General features: G+C 39.4%; 1 protein-coding gene across 6 annotated transcripts in view; it reads left to right on the top strand.

Moving 5' to 3' along the window:
* Positions 1 to 5,793: 5,793 nt before the first annotated feature.
* The window catches only part of LOC101860485 (ribosome-binding protein 1), a 45,296-nt gene continuing 39,435 nt past the window's right edge, over positions 5,794 to 11,654 (top strand). For 5 of the 6 annotated variants that reach the window (XM_035968580.1, XM_035968578.1, XM_035968579.1 and 2 more), the window contains exons 1-5: positions 5,830 to 5,938; positions 6,226 to 7,356; positions 10,243 to 10,394; positions 10,851 to 10,923; positions 11,218 to 11,489. In XM_035968580.1, coding sequence (XP_035824473.1) covers positions 6,651 to 7,356; positions 10,243 to 10,394; positions 10,851 to 10,923; positions 11,218 to 11,489 — 1,203 coding nt within the window. In that variant the 5' untranslated portion in view covers positions 5,830 to 5,938; positions 6,226 to 6,650. Of the gene's footprint in view, positions 5,939 to 6,225; positions 7,357 to 10,242; positions 10,395 to 10,850; positions 10,924 to 11,217; positions 11,490 to 11,654 lie in introns of all 6 variants that reach the window. The other variant, XM_035968577.1, reaches the window with a different exon arrangement.

Genomic DNA, 11,654 nt, shown 5'->3' with positions numbered 1-11,654 from the left:
TATTTCTGTACTTTGTGCGAAACTTACGAAATGAGTTGGTGGTGAGGAAATGTTCAATACAAAAAGCTCTCTGCTCTTTACTAATCTTAACCATTGTTTCAGCAGGCAAAGGAAACTTGAGAAAAACTATCAGCAAACTTCTGATTGTCAGTTAGACTACTGTAGCTTGCAATACGGTGCAATCGTTGGGATTTTTAGTGGTAGGCCTAATTATGCGAACTAGAAGATCTAGTGCATCATGCTACAAAAATGGGGACATAGCTGAAAATGGGTTGTTTTTTATACACTATGTAGAGCAAAACTATTTTGTGGATTTATCTAAAATGAATATCAGACAAACTCCGTTTGACTTCCAAATGTTGCGTACAAATTTGAAAAGCAAAATTCAGAGTGGAGGAAAATATTAACAGAAAAATAGTACAGTTTTTTTGTTGTTGATCACCCTGTATGTTGTGCTGAGTGAAAAAATGAGGGGCCTTGTCGAGTCCGGAGACAGTTTGGTTGCCTGTGTGCGCCGTGTGTAAGTTTCGTAGGAAGCATAGCCGATTTGAGCAACAGTTGCGTTACCGGAAAGTTGCGACAAAACACAAACTTTTTCAATCTCCAAAAACCCAAGTTGCCTGTGCACGCGGTGCTTATCTATTTCATTGTTTACATTTGAGCGAGAAAACAGTTGTGCAAATAAAGTTGCCCTTTGCACGTCTAGCCTTAGACTCTCCTGCTATCCCCTCATGCCTGTTCTTTACTCTAAGGCTAGGCGCGCACTGAGCAACTTTAGTTGCGCAACTGTTTTCTCGCCCAAATGTAAACAATGGAATAGATAAGCACCGTGCCCAAAAGCAACATGGGCTTTTGGAGACTGAAAAGTTTGAGTTTTGTCACAACTTTTCGGCAACGCAACAATTGCTCAAATCTCCTGAGTTACATACCAAACTGACAGATAGCGCGCACAGGCAACCAAACTGTCCCCAGACTCGACAAGGCCCCGCCACTCCCAACATGTTTTCACTCAGCACAACAGACTTAACAGAGGTACACACTATACACTGTTTCACTTCCGCAAGAAAAGAAAAAGGATAGCGATCCAACTTGGATTGACAAATTTATTTCTATCATTGAAAAGAAGCCTGTCCTCTAAAACAAGATCTCAGATGAGTGTGCTGACAGAGATAAAAAAGTTTGACGAAAGGCCCTCTTAAGAAACTGTTGCCTGGCTGTTGCTGAGCTCTGTGCTCACGGTGTTTAAAATAAGTTGCCCGGAGACAGCAACTGCTGAGCAACTAAAATTGCCCTATGCGTGCCTAGCCTAAGTTATCGAATAGACGGTAGGAATTTTACAAATTGGGATTGGGGGGGGGGGGGGGGGGGGAAAGGGTTCCAAAAACAAAAAGAACTGGGGGGGGGGGGGGGGGGGGGGGTGAAAGCCCAATTTAACCACCAACCCCCAAAGATAAAAGAACAAATTGTTCTATTTCTCCTTCATTGCATAAAAGAACAAGAAATCATGCAAATTATAGTAAGTTACTGTGACAACGTTTCCGATTTAGGAACAAACCAGTTTCATTAAAAAAATATATAGGTTATATAATTAAATGTTTCACATGATCGTCGGTCGTGCCAAGCTGGGAAAAAAATAACACGAGGGGGGGGGGGGGGTGGAATAAGGCGCGGGGATGCGCAAAAAAACTGAAAATTCACAAGCGGGGGAGGGGTGCTTATTCGATACCTTAGAGTATGTGGGCTCCAAGTATTGTACTCCTTAGATTACCTCTAGATCTTCTCTTCTTTCCTCGGATTTCCAGTTCAGGGCATGCCATGTGAAATTCCAGGACTCATTTTTCATTTTATAAATCAAGGGCCTGACCGATCCACTTTAACTTTTCTTTCGGATCTCAGCCCATAGGACCGTCGGTTTCTTCATTGCTAGCTCTTGATGGAAATACGGTGAAGGGATTTGAACGATTCAATTCAACAGGAAAAGGGGAGGGGGGTATTTATAAAAGTTTAGACTTTCATATACATGTAGCAGCCTTTGTCCCTTGTATTAAATTACTTCATTCTGCGTTTCATAACAGGGTTAATTTATCCTCCCTGTTGAATATTATAATGCTTTCCTACTTGTTTTTTTTCCAGTTTACTTTAGTGTCAGATATTTCATAGCTGCAAGAGGGCTACTAGGCCTATTGCTTCTCATACTGGTTTTTCAACGTCTGATTCTGTTCTTCCCTAACTTTCAACATCAACGACACTTTCCAGATCAATGAATGAGACAATTACATACTGGACAGGATCGATGTTTGTTGTGTTTGCTAGCATGACCTTTGCGGCGCCTTACCCCTGTTACTTTTCAGTTTCAGCTTCGTCGCTGTCGCAGTTTTGTTGGTCTTGCTCTGCACCGGATGCTGTGGGAGAAACAAGGGTGCCATATTGACAAAAAATATCACACCATCAATTAACCTTTGCTTGGAATGTCCACTAGCGTTCATTGTCACACGGGTTTTTATGATCTACTTGAGTTTTAAAATGCCTAGATTTATGTTCTGTTTTCATTCGATGACCTTAATGCTTTAAAAAAATCAAAATTGTGATAAAAAATAAGCAAATGCCACCTAGTCTCGCTCTTGCTTGTCCTACTGGGCATTGTGGAGCTGATGTGTTCCACAGACTCATTAAAGAGAACCTCCTTGTTCCACCCTTTGCCCCACCCATTGGTGTGATACGCACAATCAATCAATGCCACCCCTCCCGACGCCTGGCCCCGAGCAAAAAACGATTCCAGGATCTTTTTTGTCTGTTGGCAGTAGGATCAGAACGGCAGGCATTGGTCAAACTACATATAATTTCACACCTCTGGCCTCTGGCTACCTAGGAAAGTTTCGATGCTGGAGCCCCACTCGAGCCTAGAGCTCTTTCACAAGCACTGGTCAGATTTCATACTCACAACAACCCCCTGACCATCTGCACCGCTCAGGATACACATGGATAGGGTAACATCTAGGCTTTCTAAGGAAATGAGAAAGCCTAGGGTAACATCAACTAACCCCAATCCACCCCTTCTCCGCCTGATTGCATGACGCAAAGATAAGAGCCGACGAGACCAATTACAGTTTTGTTTCAAACCAGGGCTGAGTGGGCAATCATTTTCCGTTTCAGACTTCAGAGACAGGTACCCCCCCCCCTCCCGCGCCCGAAGAGAAGAAATTTCTCTTCCCGTTTCTGCGTTGGACATGTTATGTTATTCCGTCTTATTGGGGTGATCATAGAGAAATTTACTAAGGGAAGAGCGGAGAGCTGAGAAGTCCGTTGTGACAGATTTCAGTCTTGCACAAATTTTCGCTCAGGCAGGTTCGACTGTATTTTTAAGGGATCAGCTAAAAAACAAACCAACAAACCTACAAACAAACCAACAAACAAACAAATAGACACACACTCTCGCACAACGTTTTTTAAGAAAGGCTAAAGTAAACTGTCCATTGACATCCGAATGTCAATTCACAATTATCGACACGCGGTTAGAGACGTATTTCCAAGAAAACAAGAACAGACAGATCCGTAGAAATTCATAAGTTTCAAATGCAGTGAGGATTTGAACTGACAGTGCTAAAATTGAAACATACACACACACACACACACAGAGAGAGAGAGAGAGAGAGAGAGAGAGAGAGAGAGAGAGAGAGAGAGAGAGAGAGAGAGAGAGGTGTTTATAGAACGACAATTTCAGCACGTGATATTTTTATATCATTCCTTTCTTGTTTTGTGTTGTGTGCGTGCATGAGTGCCCACAACTGTGCAACACCTCTGCCATATTATGTAAGCGATTTGTGCCTGCGGAATGAATAAAGACTGTCATTTTCAGCTTTCTTTGAACAGGCCTATAATAAGATCGTACACAGGGTTTGTCAAGAATTTACACCGCCGGACTTGTGTAATGGCTCGGGTCTTAGCCTGTGTCGTACACGCAGGAAACTTCAGTTCGAGGGATCGGGAAGGGCGGGTGGGGGTGGGAGGATATCATCCGTGTCTACGCAGTCTGCCTCCTGAATGACATAAATTGAGTCAATGAATTATAAAGGACCTACAATTATCGATTTATCAGGACTTTGTCCATACTGCGTTTACTTTTAATATTATGATATCCGTCAAGGCTTACACCACTCCAAAAAAAAAAAGGGGGGGGGGGGGGGGGGGTGAAGTCAGCGTTCCGACACTCATCTTCAGCAGTCAATCACTCTTGTTCACTATTCATATTTAAGTAAACGGGGTGAAATTGAGCTGTTGACCCATATTATGTTTTAAATCCTTCTGAGTGGGAGTCATCCAATTTTCATCCAGAAAATCTTAATAATTTCAGAACGATACAACTCACATAAAGATTGGCTTATTACATTATTATGTTGAACATACCGTACCCAAATTTATTGTCTAACTTGCGCGATTGCAGCTGTCGCTCGATTTTACAATACGGTAATTAATTTATTATTTCAAAATGATATTTTATACAAAAAGAATAACAATAACAATTGACACAGATGTTCATCAACTTCATGGTCTGAAACCAGCCACAGCTCGTGTACATTCGGCCGATTTGTTAATTAAAAAGCCAAGACGATCCAAGAATCTTAGCCCAGGTGTTTTTATTACAGCCTGTAATACACAATTTGCGTAGACCTAGAATATCCCAAGGCGTCCTTCTCGAAAAGAGGAGTGGACCTCACATACATGTGCATTTGCTTTTACCTATTATAGGCTTGTCATATGTTTGTTGTTATTGTCGCTGTAATAACGGTTTTTATTTGTAAACATTCCACTTAAACGCAAAATGTAAAATATTAGATCAGTAACCGAGAGCTGGTAAAGAACCGTAGGCTATGACAGTATAGTTTAATTGAAGAGTGCCCCTTTTGTCTTTGTCAATGTTACCAGAGATCAAGGCAACTCGCAGATCACTATTTTCGTTTGTAATCATTTAATAGTGGTTGAGAACAAAAATGTACTTTCCTACTTGTTATGAACACTCTTTCATGGAAACACGGTTAATGCTAACAAACAAACAAAAAACAACAACACACATTACAATAACAGGTCACAAACAGCGTCTAAATCATCACGGAATATTTTGTTTTGTAATTGTATACTGTGACTCACTCCGCCACACAAGCGGCGGAAGAACGCAATGAGTTTGGAATTTAATTTATAATCTAACTAAAAACGTATGCAACACTGATCAAAATAAAAATAAAAAGGTACTGGTTTGGTATTCAATGCCTAAATGAAATAAGAAGTGTTTCTCAGGTTTGTTATTGTTTGTTCTTTTGTTCCATTTGTAAAAGCTGGACATATCCCCCCGCACATACACATCATGCTGTTGTAAAAATGTACACGGACTACGTACATTCTAATGCTTTGATTTTGTAAGAAACAGGAAGATATTCAAACCACCCGTGAAGCGACAGATGACAGAAAAAGCTATTAGCCTATTGTTCTTTTCTATTCGATCCGCCTACGTCTTTTCACTTTTGACTCAGAGTTCAAAACGAAACTAGAGCATGTTCAGCATAGATGGCGCTGCGTTTTCGGTTAATCATTATTTTATACCCCCTTAATAAGCTTTATTATCTCCTGTCATCCTAACCAATGAAAACAGCTCCTTAAATCAGCAAAAATACTTTGTTGCTTACGAAAACTAGTGTTAAAGTGGGATGAACCGTCAAGATATTTTAAAATAATTGAATAGTATAGTTAGACGTGGCAGGGGGTGTGTATAATGACAAGAATGTTCGCAGCGTTTCATAACCAATCGGGGAATCGGTTACATTTACTGCTAGAACTTCCTTTCGTCCTTCCTCTAGATCTATTTTTAGAACTCTAAAATTTGGTAAGTTCGTCCTGTCTGGTGGCATCCTATGTGTGTTTTTCCTATTCCACGTTGCTGAGTCTGGTGAGTGTTGGATATTGTGGGAAGTTACGAGGGTAAATATAAAGTAACACGACTTGCAAGAACCTCTCCTTTGGGTGTACAAGTTTCATAACTACTTGACTCTGTAAACCTTAGTTGATGAAGGCGTTTATTGACAACCGGCTTCGTCTCAAAGTCTGTCGTGGCACTGTCCAGGGGGTTGGGTTGGTGGCTGCTGTATTCATTGTAAGATGTGATGTTGCTTACGTGTCAATTTATGATGGTTGGATTCTTATAAATTTTCTCGCCTTGTCTTCTCTTTTCTTCAGCCTTATTCTTGGAGCGTGATGAAGACATCAGTCAGCTGACGACTGTGGCAACATATGCTTTTGTAGGAGAAAAGGGGTGTGGTGCTGTAATAAGAGTCAGAGGAGACAAATTGAAACGGAATTCAGATTTGGACGTCAAGGAAAAAAATATTTTCCATTTTAAATAACTCTTGCTTGATGCTGGAAATTACTGTGGAGACTTTAATATTCATTTAGTTGCGATGGAAAGCACGTCTAGGGAATAGTTTGAAACTGTTTGGACATTCTTAGTTTCTCTCAAATGAGTAGATAGATCTAATTTCTGAGTCGTGTTTGAATTTCCTCTATTATACTCTATAGGTGTGGACTTTTCATTTGACAAACATTGTATTGTATAAGGGATATCATTTTGCAACGTCAACTGTGAAACTGAGCTTTCCACCAAAATGGAGATCATTACAATCCTTATTGGTGTTGCTGTTTTTATTATATCAGCTTTAATGATATATTGCATTTCCGCATTCTCTATGAGAGAGAAGACTTTTGAAGAGGTTATGGAAGAACAGAAACGTAGACAAGAAGAGGAGCGAGAAAAAGCGAAAGCTGAAAAGAAAGCTGAGAAAGAGCAGCATAAAAAGAAATACAAAAAAGGGAAACAAGAGAAAGTGAAAGAGAAGTCAGCTCAGGTTACAGAACCAGAACTGAAAGTGGAACATAAAGTCAAAATGGTCAACCTAGAAATCGAGCCTGAGATAATTGAACGCACTGAAAGTTTGGGATTGAATGCTGGACTGAGACAGAGAGGGAAGAGAGACAAGTCCTCAAAGTCGATCCTTCATAACAAAGATGAAATTGCCCCAGTGGCAGACAAAACTGTGGAAATGCGACACAAACAAGTGGCTCCCAAGGATGAACTGGAACTGAAGAAGGCCCATGAGAAAGTTGTCGTTGAGAAAATTGAAAAGGTGAAGGCTGTACAGCAGCAGCAGGAAGTAAAAGAGAGTAGGCAGAAGCACTCCATGGAGTCAAAAGAAAATCTGCCTCCTAAGAAGAATGAAGAAACCCTGAAACAACCAAAAGGAACTCCAAAGGGAACACCAGTAAAGCAGAACATCGCAGAACAGGACAAACGTTCTAACAAGATCAAGTCAGGTAATCAAATGTGTTTGTTGTTTGTTAAAAACTTTTGATGTTCAATTATTTTTATTTGTGCATGACTTGGAGCAGGAGAATTCATCTTTTACTTTTAGGTAGTACAGTAGTCACCGCCTAAGGTCCCACCGCTTACGATCCCGGTTCGCTTAAGATCCCGCTGTTTTAAGAAAACAGAATTTTTACTATACAAAAGTCACCCCTAAGATCCCGCTCTGATTCACTCTGAAGGTCTACATTCGGCTAAGATCCCGCATTTCAGATCATAAGTTGTGGAACAAAAACCCGGGCGGGCATAGCCGATCAAACAAGAGTGAAAAGTTGAGATCAATAAACTGTCCGTCGCGTCAAAGATCAGCCACTATCGTGAATATGATCACATACACGTTGTAAAACTGGATGAAGCGATACAATGTTTGCTCCCGACGGGATCACACCGGGGTGTGAACTGACCGACGCGTTTGTTTTCCCCACGCATCGCACTCACACGTGAGCTCTCCCCTTAAACTTACATCACTCGCTGGGTGGATAGGGCCTACACCTAGACGATCAGAGAACGTATAGGCCTACACGTTCATTCCAGACGGGATCACATTGAATTGTGAACTCTTCCCTGACCATTTCAGTAGGCGTTGATTGCAGCAGTTGTCTCTAAGCCCGAATTTGCTAGACAGACTGAATTTTAATTGGTGTGTTCACGACGTAATGGTGTGTAACGACAAAGGCGTTTGGGGAGGGGGAGGGAGGGACTCGGTCAGCTATAAATTTTCGACAGGTAAAGGGGAGGGGGAGCTGAATAAGCGTAGATCTTGAGACTCATGATAGGATAATAAGTGAAAATGGCACGCCTCATGGCACTATGCACTGTGATAGGCCATCAAGGTTAACCACTCTTTGCTCGCCATATGTCATAAACCCACCAAGGGGTCACGTCAGTTCATTTTAGGGTGGAGGGAGACCATTTTACTCATTGTAAGCCTTAATATGGGTCCCCATAGATTCTTCCCTGGGATCGTCGGTTAAGATCCCGGTTCGCCTAAGATCCCTCATTTCCTTGCTCCCGAGCACCGGGATCTTAGGTGGAGACTACTGTACTGTGTTTTCCTTTGCTCCCACCGTAATAATTATTATTATACACAGTCTAGCCAGTCAGCTTGTTTTGACCAAAATTGTATGTAAAATTATAATGTTAATGCTTGTAAATGGCATTATTTCATGTGTCAGCATCAATATTTGCAACTGTTCAGTGAGTAGGGGAGATCATGCATGCTTAATATAATTATTTTATAATAATTACATGTTTTAAAAACATGGTAGGTTCCTTCTTTAGGGTCTTTCCCCCCAAATTCACAGCTCTTTTGTATGACCAAATAACTTTGGTGGGTGGATTTTGTAATCAATGTTTGTTAGACTGTAATATGTCAATGTTGGCTTGCACTGTATTTTGTTCTAATATTTCATTGACAAGAGTTGCTGAGGACTTTGGGAAATTTTCTTTCATTCTGCAATTAATGTGAATAATTTTTCCCACTTACAATTTACTAATTTATGTTTTTGCATGAAAAAGATAGTTTTCCCGGAAGAGGGGAGTGGAGTAGGGAGTAAATAAATAGATTGTGGTTGATACCAGGTTTATTTTATGTCCAGGTGGTTGTTTTAAAAAAATGGTAATTTACACTTCTGCAATAGCTTTGAAATTCAATATAACTTTTTGGAGGCCCAAAATTCACATCTGGTTATATTAGGAAGGATACATATACAATCATAATATGTGTAATTTCTGTTTTCTGACAAGACAGATTTTTGCTACTTATCAGTGTCTGAACGAGGACAGGATTTTGAGATCCTTTATTTTACTGTCCAAAAGCAAATATATTATATGTTTGATCAATTACCAATTTTTTTTCTATAAGTAATTTAATTTTTCAAGACAAAAGCCTCTGACAGGATTGAGGCATTTATATACAGTATTCTGTGAAAATGTTCCTCATAAAGTATTATATATCATAATATTATATCAGTTTTTTACATCTTTTCAAGATACAGTGTCCTTCATAAAATATGTCATACTGTAATGAAATCTCAATTTTGAGAAAAATGCCCCCTCCCCCCCCCCCCCCAAAAAAAAAAAAACCCCCAACAACAAATGCACAAATTCAGCTTTCCCTGTTGATCAATAGGGTCCTTAACGTTTTGGTCTAGGGTTTCCAGTGATACATTTTTATATGAATGGCTTGCAGATCAATGAATAGTTACAACGACTGTACATACAACTACTCTCGCTCTACTGTAGGACTTGTAGCAAAGGCTCTTTGTTATTTCCCGAGCGCTGACAAAAGTGAAAAAAAAACACTGCTTACTTTTGGGCAATTTTTCAAGTAGTCCGTTGGTTTTAATGCTAAACAAGCATCAGACATGGATTTCTTACACAATTTATCGTCACCAGACCAGTTCATTTTTCCAGTGGATTGCCTTAAGGAATAATTTTTCGAGGGATTTAAATCATTAGTTTTGTATTGATCCTATTTTATGAAATTTTAAAAAATATGTTGGACACGACCTCTTAAAGAGTGGAAAGGTGCTTTATTAAGATTTTTAAAAGTTTTTTTTTTTTTTTAAATTCTACAGTTTGTCATGCAGTATAGTTTTAAAACTTTTACTTTCACAGGCATTTTGTCAGTGTTTTTGTTTTTTTGAAGATATGACACGTAGCTTTATTGTCTAGCACTCAACTTCATGTTTGTTTTGACAAGATGAGTCAGGTCGAGTTAGTTTACTTACATCTGTCATAAGGTTTGCATTTTAATGGTTTTACATCAACCAGTTTTTGTCCTCATGCAGTGTTCTGTTTAGCAAACTAATTTCTGTATTGTGATGATTCTCCAGATGATGTTCAGTTGAATGGGTCGCAGCTGATTTCGTCTGTCAAAACAGCCAAACTGTCAGATGAGGAGCTTCAGGCTTTAATTGAAATTTTGCTAAATAGGCAAGGCTTAGCTCCATCTAGCCCTGTGAATCAAGCTGAATCATGGAACAAGGTGACCTTTTCAGCTTGTTTAAAAAAAAAAAGTATATATATGTGTGTATATAGACCTATAAATAATTATAATATATAATTATATATATATTTCTTTTTTTATATATATGTTCAAATTGTTTTTTTCTCTTCCTCCTTTTGGGGGGTGGGGAGGCGGGGCTTGTTTGGGGAGTTGTATTTCTTCCAACTTCTGGATAAATGGAGAAAAAAAGTGAAAAGGAAAATTAAGCGATTAATGGCAAATTTTATCTAAAATTCGCATTAACCCGGTTTTCTTTTTCTTTTTGGTGACTTGGTTAGTTGGTCACTGCAGGAAATTTTTATTCAATAAAATTGTTAGAACATTTCAGTCTTTGACATAGATATGAGTTTTGGGATATATGGAAAGATGTGTAGAAAGTAGTAATTTTAAACTCAAATGTACAGGTTAATATTATTGTGTCTTATTTTGTCACAGAAAAGCCAGAAAGGTGACCCAATGTCCTTACTCAAGAGACAGCTGGAAGAAAAAGAGAGGGCACTGCAAGAAGGTACTGTTGTCTTTTGTTTGTAAGACTTTCTTCTGTTCTCTCTTCATTATTGTCATAGTGGGGAAGTGCTTCAAATGACTGTTTGCTTCTGATTTTTGCCTCTTGAAATTGAAAATAGCAGGTTTATGTTTTAAAATTTCCCCTGTGATAACAAAATGTATTCGTGAGTCCTGAATTATTCAGGCTTTTTTTCTTTGTGTTTTTAGTGGGTTATAGGTGAAGTAAATCATTGGTGTGTTGCATTTTGAGTTATTATTATGTAAGAACAAGCGCATTGAATTGTATTCCTCACAGAGCAAAACTTGGCCATGTCGGCTAACAGCAAAGTGAAGGAACTGAGAAATGAACTTGGAACGGAGAAAACAAAGTATACTGCCCTTGAGAAAAGATTCCAGGAGAAAGTTTCTCATCAGCAAGCGGAATTGGATGCACTGCAGCAGCGTATGCAGCATACCCACGAACAGCACCTGATGGAGACCAACGGCCTTCAGGCAAGACTTCGTCAAGTGGAACAAGGCGGTGGCGGAGGTGGAGGTGACCAGGCTGCTGTTCAGAAACTGTCTGCGGTGAGTCAAAGCTTTTACTTTTTTGCCTTTTAATAGAGAGAGAAACACATTGTTGCAATTTTAGTAGAACAATATTAAAGTTCTAAAATATTGTAAGATGAGAATACAAGATCTGAAAAATGTGAAAGTCAGAATTCATAATTAATCATTTGTATGTCACGAATG

Source organism: Aplysia californica, unplaced genomic scaffold (assembly GCF_000002075.1).
Source record: "Aplysia californica isolate F4 #8 unplaced genomic scaffold, AplCal3.0 scaffold00068, whole genome shotgun sequence".
NCBI classification, from domain to species: Eukaryota; Metazoa; Mollusca; class Gastropoda; order Aplysiida; family Aplysiidae; genus Aplysia; species Aplysia californica.
Note: the sequence above shows the minus strand (reverse complement) of the source record. Positions and strands in the feature narration are given on the sequence as shown.